At 40.9% G+C, this 22,261-nt stretch overlaps 1 protein-coding gene across 6 annotated transcripts in view; it reads right to left on the bottom strand.

Moving 5' to 3' along the window:
* The window catches only part of GPATCH2L (G-patch domain containing 2 like), a 31,277-nt gene that overhangs the window by 5,442 nt on the left and 3,574 nt on the right, over positions 1 to 22,261 (bottom strand). For 3 of the 6 annotated variants that reach the window (XM_062636111.1, XM_062636113.1, XM_062636112.1), the window contains 7 exons: positions 17,851 to 17,915; positions 14,384 to 14,560; positions 13,933 to 14,012; positions 11,830 to 11,897; positions 10,881 to 10,935; positions 9,239 to 9,324; positions 598 to 689 (listed from right to left, as the gene is read on the bottom strand). In XM_062636111.1, the coding sequence (XP_062492095.1) occupies positions 598 to 689; positions 9,239 to 9,324; positions 10,881 to 10,935; positions 11,830 to 11,897; positions 13,933 to 14,012; positions 14,384 to 14,560; positions 17,851 to 17,915 (623 nt within the window). The other 3 variants (XM_062636114.1, XM_062636115.1, XM_062636116.1) reach the window with 3 other exon arrangements.

Genomic DNA, 22,261 nt, shown 5'->3' with positions numbered 1-22,261 from the left:
AGAGAAAAGTCTCCAAAACTGCTCTGTGGTCTGCAGAGTAAAGCTTCTTCAGCTCCTGGTAAGTAATCAGTCTCTTTCCAGAAATATACCACATGAAAATAAACCAGCATTTTAATTAGTACGTCCCCAGAGCAAGAAAAAAGTTACTATTTTCATTCATAAGACTAAGACAGCTCCCAGGGCCTCACCCAGTGAAGAGACAATGCTAGATTTCTGTTCCTGGAAAAGTGCCTAAAAACATTCTGAAAAAGGGCACCAGAGCCACCAGCTAATGTCAGCCCAACACTGAAGGAACACACTATGAACAGCAATCACCTTCTTATTACCATGTACTGCACAATTTAAGAATGGTGGAAATAACACCTTATGAAGAAACATATTACCCACTGTATAATGACACACTGTAAATTACATTAACGTGCTATAGTGCCACTTTAGTAGGCAGCTTTTGATACTATGAAAAACCACGATATTCCCTCTCACGTGCTGCCCTTCTCACACACGTTTCAAATCAAGGTAATGATATTTTTGACTATTGTGACTGTAACTTTGCTCAAGAGAGACTTCAGAAATGCTGGCACACAGATATCAGGTCACCTGATGTTGGGCTGGACATGGACGCTGCAACTGGCTTTCGTTTCCTCTTGATGTCCCTTGAACATGGTGGTCCCAGGTGTATATTTGCTTGCCTACAGAGAAATAAAAACAAACAAGACTTTGTTCTAGTATCACCTTCCTGTAAGACACTGGCCAATCACCCTCCAACCTATTCAGGGGAATACCCATATTCCAACTGTCCATATAGACTTTTTCCACTACAGTAGTAAGTTCATAAAGTTAGGAACACAAAACAATCTGATGCATTTTCAAAATTATTATTTCCTTATCGAAGTGCTGTGACAACAGCTGAACTGGCTGATGGCAATACGTGCTTGCTGCACCTGTAAACAAGGTGAAAGGCTTGTCATTAGGCAACCAGTCATTATTAACTGGTAAGTCTGAAGCTTGCCAATGACCATCAGTTTGGCCATTTGCCAATTAAGAAAACCTGCATTATTGGGACTGACTTGAACTGAGCACTTCTCCAAGTTCTAGATGGAGGAAGAAGAGAAGTTTAATTCAGAAAAGACAGTCTTGGGAGCAAACCAGAGAACTTTCTCAAATGCAATCCATAATGAATAAAAAGTGTAATTTAGCAATGATGTTGGGTTCAAATCCCTCCTTTGTCCAATATACCAGAGGTTTTTTGGCATGTTCCTTGGTCACCCTCTGCATCAGATCTGATGTGCAAAATGCAGAACTGGAATGCAAATAAGATTGTGAGTGCTTATATACTGCAAAGATTGGAACCGTATCCATTTTGATGATAAAGTGCTGAAAAGCCTCTGTATCTTTAAAGCCTGTTATTTGATTAACAACAACAACAAAAAAAATCCTGAAAGTTTAACAAACATTTATCAAGTACTGAAATCTTCTGCAAATAACAACAGGAAAAGTTTATGGCTTTGTATTTCCATGCCAAAAATCTACAATTTTTTTTTTTTTTTTAAAAGGCAGCATATTTATAATAGATAGTTTTTGACACTGTATTCATGCAAAATCGAAGTGTACTCTTGTAGCAATACAGAACAGTGTAGGGAATACAAAAATATTTCCCATACCAGTCAAGACTATAAATTGTTTGAATGCTGCTGGGTCTACTTACTCACATGTAACAAAGCACAACCACAAAGAAAGAACTATCTAGTCTTCTCTCAACTAAAACTCAGAAGTTCTACAAGAAGTCAAAAAAAATCTGTCATCGAAGTTTGACATTAAGGAATAGCTTCAAAAACTTTTAAGCTGTGCCAAGTTTCACTGACAGCCAGTTTTTCAAATCTGGGAACGCATGTTAATGGAACCAGACACAGGAATCTCCTGAAAACATGAACCAAATAAAGGCTATCAAAAACACCAGCACACCTACAAACCACATATTCAAATCTCGAGTTTGTACACGTAAGTGACCAACCTCAAAGTGACTTCACATATGCTATGAGCATTGGGGCTATATAGCATTGTAGCCCAGTCCCACCATGTAATCTGAAACACTTAGGCACACACATAGCCAAAGGAAAAGATAGCCTCAATCAAGTGGAACTTCATGTTTTTATTTTGCATCAGTGACACAGTATTAAATTACTAACTAGATGGCTACATAATTATATATAATAATACAACTCATTTTATTCCATGATAATATGGTTCCCTTTTTAATTTTATAAACTTACACCACCATTAGCCATCTGATCCTTGGTGGAGAATCACTACAGACTAGGAAAAAAGTATACGCTATCGATTTTTAAGACTTTATGTAATCTTTTCCAGCTCACAAGTGTTAAAAACTAGATTTTAAATAAGAGCTCCTGCTCTCAGCTCCATGCTCAAACTATTATCTACCCTTACTTCATTATTACAGGGAGGGTGGAGGGGGCACAGAATGTGAATGAGAACCTCAAAATCCCTTCTTGTTATGAAAGTAAAGGCAAATCATACTCTAGCTGGAGACTAATAGCAAGGACGCTGCATCTAGCAGGCCTGCCTCTAACACACAAAGGCTCAGAGGTCATAAATTGTCTCTGTAACATGTATTTCATTCAGGTTTATCCTTTATTGATCACCCACACTTCAGTTAGTAAATCAGGAACGTATTGATTACGGACTGGCTCTGACTGACCTGGTGGTAAAAGTGTCAGTTTCAAGTGCCTGGTGCACTTTACAGGCATCATAAATCTGCATTTCCAGGTGGTAAGTACCTTGGGAGAGAGAGGAGCAAAAGAATGCATGTAGGGATGACAGTCCTTATTAAGACATGGACTGAAAGACTGTCTGAGGTATAATTTGTGAAAAATGAATTTTTTGGTTTGGTAGGACACTTTTCAATCTAAATTTCTAATCACTAGCTTGCATACTTGTGCTGTATCAGTAAGAGAACAGAACTGGCGAATCCCAGTTTAACAGCAGACTCCTAGGAACACCATCACCAGGAAAGTCAGGTGAAGCACACAACATAGTAGTGGACAGGCTGAATCATAAACTGTGAAAATCTCACTGACAGGCTGTAACCATTAATTAGCCTTTCTGCCAAAGTTGAATCTTAACAACTTTTCTGAACAGTTTAAAAATTACTCTGAAGTAGAACAGAACGGGGCTGAGAGGAAAGGCTGACAGAAAATGCACATCTGTGCAGTCACAAAGCCCTCTGTGAAGAATTCTGAGGCATAGAGCTTCGTGGGGTAAAAGACGTAGGCCTACAGGGGAAGTTTAGACTGGATATAAGGAGGAAATTCTTTCCTGTTAGAGTGGTGAGGGCACTGGAATAGGTTGCCCAGGGAGGCTGCGAATGCTCCATCCCTGGCAGTGTTCAAGACCAGGCTGGACGAGGCCTTGGGTGATATGATTTAGCGTGAGGTGTACCTGCCCATGGCAGGGCGGTTGGAACTAGATGATCTTAAGGTCCTTTCCAACCCTAACTATTCTATGATTCTATGCCAAGAAACCAGAATGGCACTTTCTCTGTCCTTACCTGTTTTTAATCTCTTCTGCTAAGCTTCTACACTTTCTTCAATGTTGCACAAACAGTACCAGAAAATAATTCCCTGGTTACTTTTGGACTATAGCTGGTTGATCATCATAAAAAAAAAACAAAGCTGCAGTGCCCAGTCACAGCTGGAGCTGCCAGGTGACTAGAGACTAATGTGAAAACCTAGTTTACAGTCTAAAGAGGACTGAAATTCTAACCTGGGAAGAGAAAAAGTAGAACACACCTGGAGAGACAAAGCACGATCCAAAGTGCAGACACATTCACAGCTGCAATATATCCAACTAACACTGCAGGTCCTCACTGTCACGAGTTAGTGAATTACAAATTACGTATGTATAGAAAAAATTATTTTATATTGAAAAAAGGCTACAGTGTCTTTCTGACAGTGTTTGGATTTGTTTGGTTTTGTCTGAAATCACAAGCTAAAGAAATTACCCAGGATATATGGATTTGTCTCTTGTTCTTAACATGAGACCTGAGGTACATTAAGGTACCTGATTCTACATGCAGGTCACACTGGAGAAAAAGCATGCTTTGCTATGCAGAAAACTGAGATTCATTGTTGTCTCTAACGTGTCAAAAGTAATGTTTCCTTTCTTTTTCACTTATTTATTCTATGACTTTTTTTTCTTTTTTTTAAAATGAATTTTAATTGCAGAAACCGGACTCCTATCTTACTCCTCCAGTTCAAGGTGACCACATGCTGGACATTAGGGTCACAGGAGCTTGCCACTATTGTACATCCACCACAGGGTTTCAACAGAAAATTAGGATTGAGAGGACAATCTGTGGCATACAATATGGAGAACAAGCAGACACTAGCCCACAAAGACCCTTACTGAACAGCATGAGGCCCCTGGAACATTCACTGCCTGTGAAGCAAAGTCTAGATTATAAAGCAATCTGCACGTTTTAGAGTAAAAAATACCTTAAACTTACAATGGAGGTCTCAGAGAAGACTACAGAGCTGTGACAGCCTGGGGCCTTCTTGAAGGCGGGAGGCAGAGGACACATTTGGGGGTGTACACCTCTCACTGTAATCTTACATCATCCAGCTTGTCTACTGACAATCTTTATTTCAGCTGCATCCTTACAGGAAGCAAAGTACTTGGATTATGTAGTTAAAGTGAGAGGCAGTCATTAATCTACTGTCATACAAACAAGGGATGTTATTATCCTCATGTTAAAGTAAATGTTCAACAGAGACAGCCTCCTAACAAGGATATTGCTACTAAAACTCCACACAACTCAGCTCCTGCTGTTGTGATGCAATATTCCCAGCAAACACTGGCCAAATAAAAGGCTCTTTCTCTAAGCCCCTACCTGAGGCTGTTGATGGTAGCTTCACAAAATTAATAGTAAAAGCAGAATTCTTCCTCCTCTTTGCCTATAAAGACAGCTGGGCACCAAAGTCTGATCTGCACATAACATGTGCAAATCAGTACAACTTGCGCATCCGATCTGCATGCAAAGCTTCCACACACACAAGTGGCTCCTGCTGTCACATCACACTGTAGATACTTCCTGTGAATAGGAGTCTCTCCTCTACCCTGCAGAGCCTCATGGGAGAGCTTCCAGAGCACCTTTTCAGATTCCAAAAAAATCACAAACAGGTCAGCTCACTTCTTAAATTATCCAAATCTCATAGGCCTTCATGCAGCAGCTGACTGCTCCCCAAGTAAGCATTGTAATGACATAGCAAATTCCATTACTAAAAAGTCTGTGTGTGGCAAATACAAGTGAACACGTTTTCTTCTTGTTTTCCATGTTAAGTATTCTAAGCAGAGACAATGTGATCCCATATATTGCATTCTCAATTTTCATACTAAATTACATGATATCTTTTCCAGAAAGAGTCCCAGTATTTGCCATACATGATGAGCACATGGATTGGATAACAGCAACATACTTTAAGAAGAATAAAGCAATAGCAGGTAAACAAAATTCTGAAGCTAAGGGGAATTTATTTTCAGAGAATTAGGATTCACCAAAATGGGAGCATTAGGCCTCAGACAATTGCATGTGACACTAGATTGGTAGCTGTTGTTCACTGCATGCCTGTCAGAAGAATTCAGTTATATCCCCAGCTGGAATATTAGCCAGGCTTTAGCAAAGGAAGACATGACAGTGTTTGTTACTGCAGGGAATCCCTGTACTTCCACATACTTGGGTAAGAGTCAGAAATATCAGGATCTCTGCAAAGATACAGAAGAAAAAGAATAAGATTTACTTTGATGAGCATACTTCTAGAGATGGAACTAGAATTAGAGACATTCAAGCCTCTTCACTCTAACCAAATCCAGGGTGTGGGGCAGTTCACTATATGACTCACCCCTTTAGATCTTTATCCCATGTTCTAGTAAGATGAGAGCCTTGCTTCTAAACCCAATTAAACTCTAGGTTTACAGTTGACTTTAACTGAGAGTACACGCAAAGTGATTTTCAGAGGCCTCTAACATAATCCTTCAAAATCTCCACCTTCAACATCTACTTGCTATCTGAGGTGCACTTTTCCTATGACCTCCAGTGAGAGCATTTAATTGCATTTTTCACCCATAACCCTATTTTCAAGGCAAGGCAAACAATAAATGGCATTAGGGAAAATTTATCTTCTACTTTCTTCTCTTATTCTACCTGCTATTCAAAACAAAATTGAAAGGAACACTGGCTCTAGGCTCTTCTGAAACTCTTACCCTCCCTTAAGGGAATAACAGTCCATCAACCAAGAACCTATAACATCTTCCCACTGATAGAGCCATTGAATAACCAAAATCTAATAAAATATTCCACTTTAAGCCTGTACAAACCCCTCTTAAGTAGGGTTCAAGAAGAAAATTCTGTTCAGATCACTCCCTTCTCCAAAAGAGGCAAATGGGCAGAAGAGAAAGAGGGGAAGGATCACTTGAGCTGCCCACGCAAGTCTCTACTTGCTTGCTTTTAGCAAGCCTGCATGAAGCCAAAACCTTAACAGACAAGACATGATTAGCAAATGCTTTGTGCTCTTAAAGGAGAGTAATTATAGGCATGTGAAAAAAGGAAGAGATCCCTGAGGTACTCTTCCTTGCATGCCTCCCAAGAGGCAGCAGGGCCATTAAAAATTCCATGATGAAGAGGAAAAAACAGCCTGGGAACAGCCAGGAGGCAATACAGCAAATTAATACACCAGCCGTCCCTCGGGAGGGCTGCAAGAAAGCAGGAAACTCTCCTCACTTCACAAAATAAAATTATACCACTAATGATAACAGTCACAACACACACAAAACGGCTTCTAATGATGGGTGTGAAATTCCCAATGCTGTGCATACACTTTGAATGAAATTTCATCACAGACATTAAGCAAGAAAGGTAATCTTGGTAGTGTACAATTTATACAGCCTCTCAAATAAGACTTCCCAAAGAACCCTCCACATAGGCCTTTCAGTGTCAAAGAGGAGGTTCTTGAACACCCCCAACTGTGCTCAGTATTCTAGCCTTCAGCTCTGCTTAAACAAAGCACTGGGTTACAAGTCTTCCAGATGAACTGCACCAAAATTTGCCATTGAGACAAAGAAAACATTTCCATGGGAGAGAGAAGACTCCACCTGCCTTTGAGTTAGCAGAAACTAAGCAGAGAGAGGTAATTTTGCATGGCATGGTAGAGGCAGCAGGTTGAAGAAATAAGATGCCCAAACCATCAAGAGTTTCTTCTCTAATACATTTCATATCATTTTCAAGGGCTTAACTCCCCCCAACAAACCATTTTATGACTAATTTCTGAGCAGAGTTTCTCCATGATGAGGTGCAAGCTGTTAGGAGCTTACCAAAGCACAAACTACTGGAACTAACTCCATCCTTGGCAAAAGAAGATGATGTTAACTGGGGCAATTGCTGGACAGTGCTTACAGAGACCACTTGAACCTCCTGTAAGAAATGGACTGTTAATAGGCTTGTCTCTTGAAGCACCTGAAGACCAACTATTGTCACAAAAATGTTTTCTGTGAAGGAACAATTTCCTTCTGTGCCCTTGACAGCATCTTTACCCTTGACAGCATCTTTACCCTTGACAGCAAGTACCATGTACCAAAAAGTTCAATCCTTGCCACACAGATGGGGCTACATAATGTTCATTCTTCCCACATTTCTTTCTCGTATAAAGATTCTTGAGCACATTTCACATGAAAACAGGAACTAGTATCTCAAAATACAGGCACTCAAAACCACACCTGCCTCTGGGATGGGACAACTTCTCTGCCAATATTCTGTAACAATTCGTCAGGGATTAGTAAGGCCAGCGCTCAGCTGCTCATTTGAGAAAGGAACTAAGCATATATTCATTGGTTAGCTAGACTACATATTCAGCCAAAACAAGCAATCATGATTCCTCCAGGTTTAGAAATCACTTGCCATGGCCCTTCCAAAGCTACTGGTTATTTGCTGATGATCATAAAGGTACAGACTTCACCCTGTTTAATTTGTGACCAGGATTTGTCTAGCTCTTCTTTCTAGAAAACAAACCTCTGTAGAGCACCAAGTAAAACACTAAAGGCTTTAGAAAGGTTATCTTAGCTGTAAGTGAAGACGCCGATCTTCTTGCTTCACAGGCACAAAACATCCCCAGAGCACAGCAAAAGCCCCAAAAGCAACCAATTTGCTGATGCACAATCTTCTGAATTCCTTTTATTCTCATCCAGTTGAATGTGTACGAGCGGATTTCTTCCTCCCTCCCCCTTTCCAGCTTTAACATGCTGGCTACAGCAGCATGAGGTCATGGTGCGACATCACAAAACTCCCTGCAGAAGCCAGTGGGAGGAGAGGCTTTGCTGGGTGGGTGCCAAGCTTCCGTTCAGACACATACAACCTCAGTACATTTTTCATGCTCTATTTGCTAATTAACACGAAAAAGAAAGCCATGAAGCTGAAAGTCCAGACGTTTCTTTCAGATTTGGTCCTTCATGCAAGCACATAACTAGAACTGTCCCCCAGCCAAGGCTTTGCCTCCTTGCATGGGAAAGAGCTCAAGGGCACCTTACCTTTAGCCAGTCACCTGCAGCACAAGAACAGGAGTCACCTCCAAGGCCAACACTTGAATTTAATTCAGGTTTAGTCAGCAGAAGGCACCTGAATAGCATATTAACCCCAACTATGCAGACTCAAATATAGCTCAGTATTTGGCCAGGCAAGATCTAAATTTCAGCAGTAGAGAGAGATACCAAGCCATCAGAGGTCACCTCAGGTGAGATCTGAGTCTGCCTAGAGGGTCTATTTTAGGCACCCAGAATACCAAAATGCCTCAACATGTCACCCACACAAGCTTGTCAGCACTTTGCGTCTCATCTTGTTCTGATTTTAATAGTGGGCAACAATACTGTGCCCATTTGTAGCTATACAACAGTTCTGCAGCAACCCACAATCCAGAACAGATCATGTTTACTTCTAAAAGCACAGTATGTTCTGCTTGCCTGTAGTACACTGTTTCATATACTCTAAGCACGTGGTTATTGGGATTCTCAAATAATCTGCATCCATACATTTTATGCTAAATTTGAACACAGACCTCCTAGGGAAAAGCTGATTAACTTCCAGGTCCACAAGCATTGTTTCAACCACATAGTAGTATTGAAGATAACCATGGGAGGGAAGTGAGACAACCCCAACAGAGCAGAGCAAGGGAGTTACCTGGCAGTGCAGTGTGCTGGTGAGCATCTTCGGTGGGAAGCATCAGCAAGTACATCCAGAGAGTACAAAGGAGATAATGGATTGAACTGTAAAGTCAAGAGATTTTATTTAAGCAAAGCATTAAAAGCAAGAATCTTCAGGTACAGCCACTCAGATCTATTCCCTATAGTTGTTCATACAAGTATAAGGAGACCTTTCCGACACATCAAGGGTGAGACAAGGTGAGGACTGACTCTCACTTCAGACAAAAAGCAAGCACAGGGTGCAAATCTCATAACCATCTTCTCACAACAGACAGCGTTATAAGCATGCTCCTCTTTCAACTTAGATTATTAAAAATGACGGTCAACTTTGAGCATACTCAAAGTGTTCTACTGCTGCATGCCATAAGCAAAAAGTCTGCCTCCCGTTCATGAAGCCTATGTCTACCATCACATTGTAGAGAGAAAAGTTAGTTTCTTCCCACTTCCCACAGAGAAGTTCTGGTATTCTCTATGGTTGCATGGATCACTGAAACAAACTTCTAAAAGACTTGGGCCCACCAGGTTCAGTTCACAAGGAGCTCCCAATTCATTCCACAGCAAGTGAGCTCCTCCTCCCACTCCCAACCCACCTCACACGGTTTCTCTGCAAACTGCTTTAAACAGATTTCTCAAACACTGCAGAGTCAGGCTAGCCTTAGATCCTAAGATTAGACAAATCCTGAAAGCATTAAACCTGTGCAAAACAGCTTATTGTAGAAGATGCAACTCTGAAGTTGTTTTTCGTTTTAAAGGTCAGGACAGAAACTGAGTAATCTAGTCAAACAATGCATGAAGCAAACTTTGCTCAATATGCAAATATAAGGTTTAGACTGATAGTTTCTCTGGGGTACCTGCATCACACTTCCATTCAGCATTTACTCTTTATTCATAATTCACACCTAAAGCAGGAAATTAATTTCCATCTGCTTTGCAAAGTGCTACCCCAACCTCCAGAACACCTTTCTTGTATTACTAGGATTGCTGATGCATTTTAAATAAGGACAAACTAATAATCCACAGCTGTAGCAGACCTCATCATAAAAGCTATCTGCAACTCCAGAACTCAGTCCCAGGCCTTTACCTTCAACATTTCTGAGAAGGAACAGGCACTATGCACGACAAAGCTGCTGCTGACGGGGAGCTTCTCCTCAAGCTGGACTGTTAGTTTACTGTCAGTGAAGTAACACTGCAGCTGCACAGCAGGGGAGAATCACCAGTAAACCTCCGCAGTCAATTCAAGTTCAATTAAGAAAAACAAAAGTAATTTATTTTGGTCATTTTAAAGCTTATGTAGTTATCATTCTTCTCTTTAGCAATGTAAAAGCAGTATGCGAAATGCTCTCATTAACAGGAAATACACACTTGCACAAAGGCCTGAAAATTATTTCTTGCCATGTATGTACTTTTAATCACCTGAAGGAGAAAATGGATTTCAATCCTACTGCTCACAAGCCAAAAAAACAACTTGCAAAGGAACAGAAAGGGGCGTGCATGGCTAGGAACTGTGGAGTTCCGGAGCTATTCAGTTTAAACAGACAATATAATGCCCAAGACATGGGTTGTGTTCAAAGCCCAGAAGACATCAGTTAACAAAATGAGAAGGGACAGGGCTGCCTTACCTCATGTGCACAGGCCACAGTGTGCGGGAAATCGGAAGCCGGCACTTTATTCTTTCTAGAGAGAGGGAAATCAAGAAAATAAAAATGGTAGAGCAGAGTCAGCTTACCTGGTTGCGATCTCTCTTCCCCATGGATGGTAACCAAAAGCTGGAAGGAGGCAGAGTCAGAAGGACAGGAGGGAGCAATGCCAAAGAAGGAATAAACACAGGGGGCAGGGGATGGTTGGGGGTAAAGAGAGAAGGGGAAAGAACAAAGATGGAGAAAGAAGGAGAAAGATTAAACGTCAGCAGGACTCATTAAAAACAACGAATTACAGACCTAAGGAAGAAAACTGATACCAACACCTGGTGAAGGGTAGACCCACTGCACTATAGTTAAGAGTGCGGTGGGTTCAGCCTACATCCTTACCTATCCATTGCCCAACAAGAACAGCATTGGAGAGATGCCAAAGGATAGGCACCATAACTATTTTTGGTGCTGACTACGATTTAAATATGCTAATTGGGGAAGGAGACAGAACATCAGAGAAAGAGAAAGCAATTTTGTGGCTGCCTTGTCAGCATCATTTCTGCAGTCTGGGTATGTGCTCATAGCATGACTCCACACAGAAGCTTTATAAAAACCTAACATATAGGGCTCAGTCTTCTCATACTGTGCAGAAGATCTGCAGTTATTGCAACAGCACACTGTAATGCAGGAGGAAAGAAAAAGCTGACTGTAACCAAAGGGACATTTCAGCAGAGTCCATACAATAGGGTAGCCTTACAAAAGGAAAGTCAGCAATTGCAAAAAAGAAAACAGAGAAGCCAACAGTAGAAAACTGCCTCCCATTCCACCCATCACTGGATACTTAAATTACCACCCAGCTCTTCATTCCCTTCAGTCCCAGGAGGGAACTGTAGTTCTTCCACCCTTCCCAAAGTTCTACACAAGCTGTTAAGGGCCTTACTCTTTCTGGCGTGGATCACTAACAATATGACCTAGCCTCTCGGTGCCCAGAGTGCTCATGGAGGTCTCCTGAAACACAAAGACAGGCAAAGGGTTGCAGATTCTCACACAGTGAGTAGGCATAATAGTTTGCTGCTGCCAGTAGAAACAGATCTTACTCCCCTGGGCCACATCCTATTCTTCCCAACCCACTCTCAACTAAACATATTCATTCTCTCCTTTTAGATCCAAAATTGAGCTGATATAACTAATTAAAAAATAATTTTGTTTTATTGGTGGGGCTTGTTTTTTATTTTAGTGATAACGGTTGTACAGGGCACACCAAGGACTGGACCAATACAAAGTATGCAGCATAAGAATGCAGTCAATAACAAGGGAAATAACTGAGAAGTACTTATTTCCAGGTTGCTGGGGTCAGCTGGGCCAGAAACAAGCCAAGTGACAGGACATGACACTGTCATACTAAGGACAGGGATTCAGCAAGTACAGGTAAATGAAACTTGTTTCATGAATGAAGATTTTGCCCTTTCTGGAAGCAGCAGGACCTCTAGCAGCTAAAAAGGCAGGTCGAGCAGAAGGAACTTGCTCTGGGAACACACTTTCCCCTGCAGGACACTGCTCTGTGTATGTGTTTGATGCTGGCTTACACATACACACACCACCTAAAGCACCAGCTACTCATGTCTGCATAGCTACTACCTCCAAAAAAGAAACACAGTTTGTAGGAAGGGTCTGAAGATGAGGGTAAAAAGCTTTCACAGGTTAAGATTTGTTTGTGCCAGGCACATAGGCAAACCATACTCAAAGTCTGGGGGCAGTTGTAGCAGCAGGGGTGAAAGATGGGCTATTTGTTACAGCAGGAAAATTATTAACTTCAAGTGCCGTAATGCTTAAATTTACCGTTTATTACTGTGTAAATTACAAGCCATACTTTTGGTAATTAGCAGCTCGCTGGCGGGGAGCTTTGAATGAAACTCATTATTTATGATTACAATTTAGAGAGAGATGGGGAAGGGGGAACAGTGACCTCCGCTGTAAATGACAAAGATCCCTTTAAGGTGATGAAGATGAATTAAACAAGTAAATATTATCCTTCTCATTTGGATCATTAGAGGTGCTGCCAACAGACCCAGTCACTTGCAGGTGGCCTGAGGAACCCTACCCAAAGCAGGTCTCTTGCCAGAAGAGGATTCATATTTTAAATCTGATTACAACTAAGCAAAGTGAGTAGAAGAAAGAAGGGTCAAACAAGGATCTTTCAAGTGTGACTGAACAGACGGAAGAAGTCACACTGCTCGCCCCTCTTAACACACCTCGCTAAGAGACTCCCTGAAGCCAGTCAGTTCAGAACATATGCAAATATTTTCAAAAGCACAGAGCTTATCCGAAAAAAAAGCCAAACACAGCCAACATCTTCCTTCTCAGAAACATCTTTCACAAAAGCCAGCAGCACCTAACACTCCAAGATCTAGACCCAACCAGATGTATCCCTCCCTCTTCTAGACAGGCATCTACAAAGTATTGCTTAACTCCTTTAGAAACAGGACTAATATTTTCTGTTGTCTGCCCTACATATAATAAACGCAGTCAACAGCTTTAGGTAACATTGTCTGCAATACTGCATATACCCTTTATTCTTCTGTTTTTCCACTAAAAATGCAACTGCTAAAACCACCTTCCTTTGCTGCCATTCCTATCAGTCTGCTTCTCTATCAAAAATTTGGCTTTCCTTTACCTTTGAGTCACCTCTCTGTCCTTGTAGTCTCAAATTATGAGCACGCACAAGTCTTATGCCACCATCATTTCCCCTACATTGTCTAAAGCTTCTTGATATTTATGCTCCCTGTCATTCATCATCAGACCTCCTTTCATATTGCTTTTAGCACTGAACAACTGCCTTTGCCACTCCAAACCTGCCTTAAAATCCACTTAGTCACTCAATCGACTTCTGGCAGTCAAAGCAGTTAAACAGATCAAACAATACACGAAAAAACCTGTAAGTGGCCTCTTTCTGCAGAAAACAATTCACATGATATCTTGGAACAGTACTTCAGGACACATCAGCATTGGAAATACAAAATTATTATCTTGCAAAAGGTAATACCTTGCCAACAAGCCTTCTCCGACCTTTTCGGAGACAACGGGCAGCAGCTCCTGGAAGGCGATTCAGGCGAGCATGAAATCCTGAAAACCAAATCCAGAAAAACTGAGCAATGAATACAGAAGATTCTTCCTGACAAAACCACCAGGAAAAACAGTTCAGTGGTCAACTCAGATCCTCTGTCCCCAATCTGCAAGAGGTAGATATTCCCATTTATTCACAAATCAAATAACACCTCTACTAAAAAAAAAAAAAAATACCAAAAAAAAAGACTCAAGAATGTGGGCAGCTGCTATTCTAGTATACTCTCCAGTAGTGCAGATATTTCTAATTGGATCATGAAAAAAAATACATATCACTAGTATGCATTTAAATTGCAGAGCCTGTGACCAGAATCTATTCTTGCCATCATGTCAAAAGTTCTCAAACTCATGGCATTCCTTATGGACCTCACCTCTCTGAGCTGGCCGTGAGGGCAAAAGGAACATGGAATCCGAGAGCTTCTCCAGGCCAGAGTCAATACGTTCCACTTCAGATCGGTGGTCAGCTCCCCACTTGGGAAGAAGGTTGGGGACAGTGAATCCTGGAACACATTCTCCTTCATAAAACCAATCACTTTGCTCATCATCTCCTAAAGAAATGGGATGGAATTAGCCACAAGTAAGATCAATGTGCCCTGTGACAACCCCACAAAACATTACAGGTAGTATTCACATTTCTGGATGTGAAACAACTGAAGTCTCATTAGGAATTCCTTCCTGAAGAGCCTTATATTTGTATTCCATTTCAATGATCTGCAGTAACTATGGGGCCTCACTAAATGCTTTAAACTATCCAACTCATCAGTCTACAGAATTTCCCTATAGAACAAAGCCCTCTTTATAGACCTGCCTAGGGCAGCTTCAACACTGTTGTGACTGCATCTCATCAGCCTCAGTTCAATGTTGTGTGATGTCTTATGCAGAACTCTTTCTCTGAAGTAATTACTGTGACAGAGGTAGAGGCCAATCATTTGGCACACGTTATAGGCTGTCACAGGAGACACTTCGCAACAGAAGACCAGGCTCACAGAGCAAGAAAAAGAAGCATACTCACTAATGAGAAAGATCCCTAGTCTCCTAAGACAGCAGCTTAGAGGAAAACACACAGGTATTAAAAATGGTCATTCTGACTGTAAGTCCTAACCATGCTGTGAGTGTTTCTCCATCAAAATTTCTTATGAACTGTCAGAACTACAAACCTCTTCAAAATTAGAGCAGCAACAGAAGTCATGACCAAAGTTCCATAAAGCAGGGTCACTGTAATTAATGCAGCTGCAGTCTAAAAATAACTGCATCATTCATGGTAAATCTGCCTCGCCAGAAACAGAGAGCAGTAGTGCATGAGCAGCATAAGAAAAGAGCAAGAAGGTAGCAAAGACCCTGACTCACATAACAAACAATCCCATGTAATTGCAAGGTACTTCACATTGCCTTAAAAAAATAACACACCTGACTTGGGAAAACTCTCACCTGCCTACCACTAAGTCCCAAGTCAAGCATCTCCACCTACTCTCCTTTCCTCATGAAGTTATACTCTTTCTCACTGAAGTCTATTATGCATACCTACACATCTTGCCAGACAAGAAAAAAAACAGAAGAAAAAGAAAAAAAAGGGAAAAAAAGCCTCACCCTAGTAAGAATGCTGCAATCTTTCACATAACAGAAGAAGCAACACCCAAAGCCAACTCCAAGCAACAACAGGTAAGACAGTCAGAACACTTCTTCCCAAAGCTATGACATTGCTTTTTATTTCTGTGGTATGTCAGCTGACCTACCACGCTTGTAACAAATATATTTTAAAATATAAATATCCCTATCCATCTCATAGTAATGTTGGATAGTTAAGTGTTCAAAATTTGTGCAAAATTATCACAATTTTGGATCTACCAGCATAGCGCACCCTCATATCTCGAACCACTACTTTCACAAGACAAACATTAACAATTTGGTCATATGCTAATACATCCACTACGAGATATCACAATGCACCAAAATTTACCATGAAATTATAAACTAGGAGCATTCTCTGCTCACAGAAGTGCACTGGTAGCTAGAACTGCAAAGACAGCCTATTTAATTAACACCAGGACAAATATTACATGACGTAACCTCAAAAGAAGTGGAGGGGAACTACATTCAATTGAAGTACACTGCTGGCTTAAATTTCCTGTTATTTACTTTGGAATTGTACCAGAAAACTACTTCTAAGATGATGATCAATGACAAGAAACCCAAAACCTGACAGTTTTGTACTTTCTTCATCACACTGGAGAACTATTGTTTATTATTTATGACTAGAAATGGCCAAAAAAGGAAAAAAAAAAAAAAAGAGAGAGGGAAAATGAAAGGGAGATGGTTTTTATTTAACTAGAAAGTGCAACATTTTTTTATCCTTTTTAACGTAACTGCAAGCTAAAACATCTTATCCATAAAGCTATTACAATATAAACTGTTTGAACAGGGGCCTGATGGGTAGGATGTCACATCTCTTCTAGTACCTAAACAAGGGAGGCTGTAATTCGACTTTATTTATTTATTTAAGGAGTATATTCTATGTGCTGTATTGGGTATCCTACTTCCAGTAGCAGCCAAGAGTTAATATCTAAAACGGGGTATAAAACCAGAGCAAGTATATAGGCCAAGCATACAGACAAGTATATATATACACACTATCCAGTCTACATTAATCTTGTCCCAGGTGATGAAGTAAAAATTCAACACTTCAGGCACCACCCTGCTTCACCATCTGATACACAAGTGCTCACTAATTTCAGCCCCCCCCAGAACAGTCATCAGTAAAAAGAGAGGAGAAAGATTCGACTTTTCTGTTGTTTTTGAAGGACAGGAGGCTGGAAACAAAGGTCAAAGTTGTCAAGGCTGATATTTGAAATCCCTAATTTTCAGGAAAATATTATAGCCACCTAAGATCACAACAGATCAGCCCTACTGCCTAACATACCATCAGAAAACATGTAAGCATATTTGCTATCATTGTGTTGTCCTCACACACACATACCTGGGTCAGTAACAAGCTAGTAAAAGCAGCATCTCCTACTGAGTTATTGATATTACTTCCTTTAGCATTCATATATTCCCAGAAGATAACTCATCCAAATCTTAGCTTGTGAAATGAGGCAGAATCAGAATGCACAGCAGCAAAAGCTGCACAGAATTGCAGGTCTCTAGGGTCACATTCCACCTGCTCCTGAGTGCCTGTGTACCTACTACAACCTCTTTTCATTCTTACTTCTTCCATATTCCCCATGAACTGGACACTGGGCTGTCACCGATAAACAAAACAGACTACATTCCACACTCAAACCTCCTAAGAAACTATTTCTGCAACAGAAACTGAAAATACTAGACTCAACTAATGTACATAAGAGTAAGGGAGGAGGTATTTAAAGAAATAAAGCCTAACACACACTGTGGTCTTCCTAGCACAATCTGTTAGGTGACTTGTCAGTACTAACTGATTTTTTTTTCCACATCATCTCTCCCTGCTCATAGAGAGAAACAAACATAGTCTCTAACAGAATGCAGATAACAACTAAAACATGTATAGAAACAAATCATAAACTCTGCTCTTTATAAACAGCTCTTAAACTTCTCTTGTACTCCTGTGCCTTTCCATCATAATAGCTTCTTATGTTTCAAGTATTATTGATCCAATATGCTAACTATCTCAGCAGGAAGAGTGCACTGTTATCAACCTTTGTAGCCCTCAGCTGACTTCTTAACTTCTATGCCCTCCCAGCCACTGGCCTTTCTCCCATACTTCCTTCTCTATCCCTCCTCAAACACAGATCTTTTTCTGTATTTGTGAATAAAGTAAAAGAAATTCCCCATCAACACATGAGAAAAAACAGACAGTTGTTACCTTGACGGCCCTCATCATTGGTAAACAGGCCAGTATCACTGCTGCTGCATACACTGCTGGTTTCACTGGAACAAAAAACAGAAAACCCTATTGTTACAACTGCAGCAGATATAAAACAAAAAAAAACACTTTATTGCATTTTACTAGCTTCTTTGAGCCCAAAATACTCTAGCTATCTCACAAAAAAAAAAAATGCATTTCAGATAACTGGCTTGCTCTAGCATGGGGGGTAATTGCTTTCTGTTAAAATCTAGCAATGCTGCACCACTTGAAAAAGAATCCTGTAGCTAGTATAGTTCTAAGTTATCAAAAAGTAATTAATACAATGGCATTTGCCTCAGGTACTAGAGTTAATAACCTAACTATGACAGTGTCTGGAATACTCACTAGGAAATTAAGTGCAGCTAAAAACTCTGTCCTTGGGTCACTTAACAGCTAACTGAAAACCCTCTGAAGTTTTCTACTTCAGATTCCTTTTTCTCAAAATGTTATACAGGTACATAAACTTCCCCTTCAATCTATGGCAACTTTCATTTTATTTGGAGGGAAGAGTAGCTAGTACATTTACAACTCTTTAGCTAAATACCTTAGCACAGCATGACTTGCTGCTGCTGCTGAATGCGGCCTCATTACAGAACGCTTTCCATTTGCTGACGCAGTTACAAAAGACTTAATTCTTGAACCAAAGAATTAAACTAGAAATTAATGTGTAGAAAGCCGTTAATTGACTGTAAAGCTGGATGAATATCTGTAGCAGATGTACATGCTCAGGTCAGTCCCAAGCATCCGATGGCTTTAATGCTGATACTAAATCAATCTTTGGACTCTGAGCAATAATTCCTCTGGATTTAGTGGAGAGATATCAGAACAAGCAATGCCCATCCTCCAGCACTAAGGCCCTAGATGCAAACATCAGATATAACTCAGCACTAGAACCAATCTCTGATCAGGGCATGCTGTTAGAAAGCACCTCTGGGTCCCACTCTTTCAGAGAAATCGGATCATACTAAACACCAGTATCAACTGGATAGTCCTTGATTCAGAAAGCTGAATGATGAGCGTCCACAACATACGTCATCCTAAAGAACTGCAGGCAGCTAATAAAAACACATCTTGTGAGCATAATACTGCTCTTAGAAAATACACTCCAAAGCACAGCCAAATCAAATCATCATGCTGGATATCTACAAACTCTGCATCTTCATCATTGTATAAAGGCCATTTAAACCTAAAGGATGAACAGTTTGTACATCATTCCCACATTTTAGTATGTAAATTAATATAAAATTCCAAATCAATTCCTTACAAAGTCTGGCTATCCAGTCACCCTCCCACATATACACCACCGCAATGAAGGCCAAGGACTGAGAACCATGAGTCATTTGTTTCATTCCTAGCTCTCCTACCAACTCACTGTATGACCCTGGGCAAATCTCTTAGCGTTCCTGCTTTCCCTTTTGAAAGCCTGGATTAACAGTCCTCACAAGCAGCAGATGCGAGGATTGAGTGACTGCTTCATAAGGGTTTTAGCATCCTCAGAGGAAAGGTGCCTGAGAAAGGAAAAAGCATTGTCAAGATTCCAGATAGTATCAAGAGTATTTTAAGCATCCTGTTGTACTGAGAGCTCTCTAGTTCCCTATAGGTACACATTACTGCCAGTGTTTTATTGGAACAAACTTTCACAGATCTCACCCTCTTTACCACCCCTTTTACACTTCAGGGCTGAACATAAACTAGACTCCCACACAAGCCTCTCTGCAGGTCCAGTAAGCACTGATTAATGACCTCCACTTGCAAAGGAGGCTACTTACCTTAACCATGAAATAATGAATGCTATTGATTCGACAAGCTACTGCTATAGAGTGTTATTGATCACCCAATCTTTGGTTAAAATGGTCCTCATTTAGCAATTTCACTGTCGTAAACACCTGAAGCAAAGCATGCTTGTAATTAAATAGTTTGGGGGAGTTAAAGTGAGAGCTGATGGACAGAGATCTCAGGTTTTCCCCATTTATTCTTTTGCCTGAGCTATTGTTTGTGTCAGGAGGGATATTGATTTTCTATAAAAATAAGAAAACAAGAGGCACTGAGGGGCTGCAGAAGGTCAGTGTGGGCTGGAGAAGGAGGGGAAGCTGAATACTCTGTCTTTGTCACTTGCCTTCCAAGGGAGAGGAATTTTTTCTTTAGAGAGACTGACCTCCAATTCATCAGTTTAGCCAGGCTCTTGACTGCCACTGCAGGCTGTCATCGAAACAGCTCCCTTCCAAAGGGTAAAGAAATTACTTCACGCTCACGATGAGCACTGGTTATACTTCCAAGCCATAATATTGTAATGGTTTTGAGTGAGATAGTTAAATTTTCCTCATAGTACCTCATGGTGCTATGCTTGGATTTGTGACCAAAACAATGTTGATACCACACTGATACTTTGGTTATCGCTGAACAGTGTTTAAACAGTGCCAAAGCCATCTGTTTCTCACACTGCCCTACCAGTGAGCAGGCTGGGGGTGCACAAGAAGTTGCGAGGGGACACAGCAGGGACAGTTGACCCCAAATGACCAGAGGGATAGCTCATACCATATGGCATCATGCTCAGAAATAAAAGCTGGGAGAAAGAAAAGGGGTGGTTTGTCTTATCAAGTATCCGTTACACACAAAAGAGCCCACTTTCCTGGAGATGGCTAAACATCTGCCTGCCTTCTTTTGCATACCTTTTGCTTTACCTATTAAATCAACTTTACCTCAATTCACAAGTTTTCCCCCTTTTACTCTTCCAATTCTCTCCCTCACCCCACTGGGGGGGGGGGGGGGGGGGAGCAGGCAGCTGTATGCGGCTTAGTTGCCTATCCAGGTTAAAACACAACAAATACATCAGCATCAAGCCAGTGAAGTCACACAGCATTGGTGGGTCAGTACAGTCCCCAGTCACATTAGGAGTTATGGTACTTGAGAGCAGATTAAACAAACTGTGCACATCTCACTAGTAAGCACACCATTCCATTCACAGTGATTTTCTTCAGACAGCTCTTGCACTGTATTTTGCTCTGCCCTCAAGCCAAACCCAGACCATACTGGGAATACTCAGCTTAGACCAGCAACAGAAGGAACTTTAGTACTCAATATATAATTTGCCTTTGCTTTATTATGGCTGCAGGGAATCTCAAAGCATTAAGAGACAGAAGGGCAAGTTACTTCTAACAGTCTTAGCAGTTCATCATCACCTTTGTACAAATACACAAATGGCTACTTCAGCTAAGACCACTTGCTTCCTCTGTTGTTTCCAAAATCATTTACAGATCAGTCTTTAAGACATGTCATTACCCAATTTAGAATGACTATTGTTCCCTCCTCGTGTTCCTGCACATCCTTCCTTCTCTCAATTTCTGTTCATCTCCTGCCACGTCTGGCAAACAATTTCAAAGAATTCATTTTGTGAACACTTTGAATTACAGCTCTGCAGCGCATCTTCCTCCTGGAAAAGACTGGGCACAGTCCCACAAGCAAGCTAAATAAAACTACCTCATCATTAAGGATCTATATCCAAAGCTTCCTCAGTGAATGACAGTTTATCTACTGAATACAGTAGGGTTTTGATCTGACTTAGGATGAGGAGCCTTTGGAAGGCAAAGAAATGCTGGCTATTTTAGCATATACAGAGATTCGTTCCTATATAACAAAGAAAAGCAAGTGTCAGTAGAAGGGAGGCAAAAGGTGGTAAAAAAAAAACAAAAAAACAACCTGTAATTCTGAATATACAACTTAGTTTGCCTAAAACCACGTTAGTTCTGACACCCGCCACTGCTAGAGAAGTGAATAGTAGTGGAACCAGTTCAGTCTTAAAGTGTTTCGTAAATCACCAGATTACTACAAACTGCTTCCTGTCTTCCTGACTTCCACAAGCCGTATCAGTCACTTTCCCTCCCATCAACTGGGGATGACAACCATACCATTCACTCTTCTGAGCACCCAATTTTCTTCTCCCTTCCTCAGGATATTATGTCCTTACCTGTGCAAGGTACTTCTCTCATGGTAACATGACAAACAGCTAGACACAGCAAGTGAGGCAAACACAGCCAGTCCCACCCTGCTGCTACCAGCAGTGTGCTATATTTAGAGCAGCAGAGACCAAAGCATGATCCTCCACTGCCGTGAGGTATACTCTGCAGTTAAGAGGGTTGTATGTATTTCTCTCTCCAACTTTGACCCTCCCTAGTGAGTCACAGCACAGATCACACATGTGGTGTTGGAGAGGTCAAATATTCAACCCCTGGCTTTCCAAAGAGAATCCCAAGGCTTTGGCAGCTGATGGTAAATGTTATTTGATGCAGACACTTGCACAATAATTAGTCTGAGAGCAAGGGACAACTGAGACAGAACAAAGCAATCTCCCAGCATGGTCCTCAAGTAGGAC

Source organism: Pezoporus occidentalis, unplaced genomic scaffold, assembly GCF_034315485.1.
Source record: "Pezoporus occidentalis ecotype Australia unplaced genomic scaffold, CSIRO_AGI_Poc_V1 ctg47, whole genome shotgun sequence".
Classification (NCBI taxonomy): Eukaryota; Metazoa; Chordata; class Aves; order Psittaciformes; family Psittacidae; genus Pezoporus; species Pezoporus occidentalis.
The sequence above is the reverse complement of the archived record's forward strand: the minus strand, read 5'-3'. Positions and strand labels throughout refer to the sequence as shown.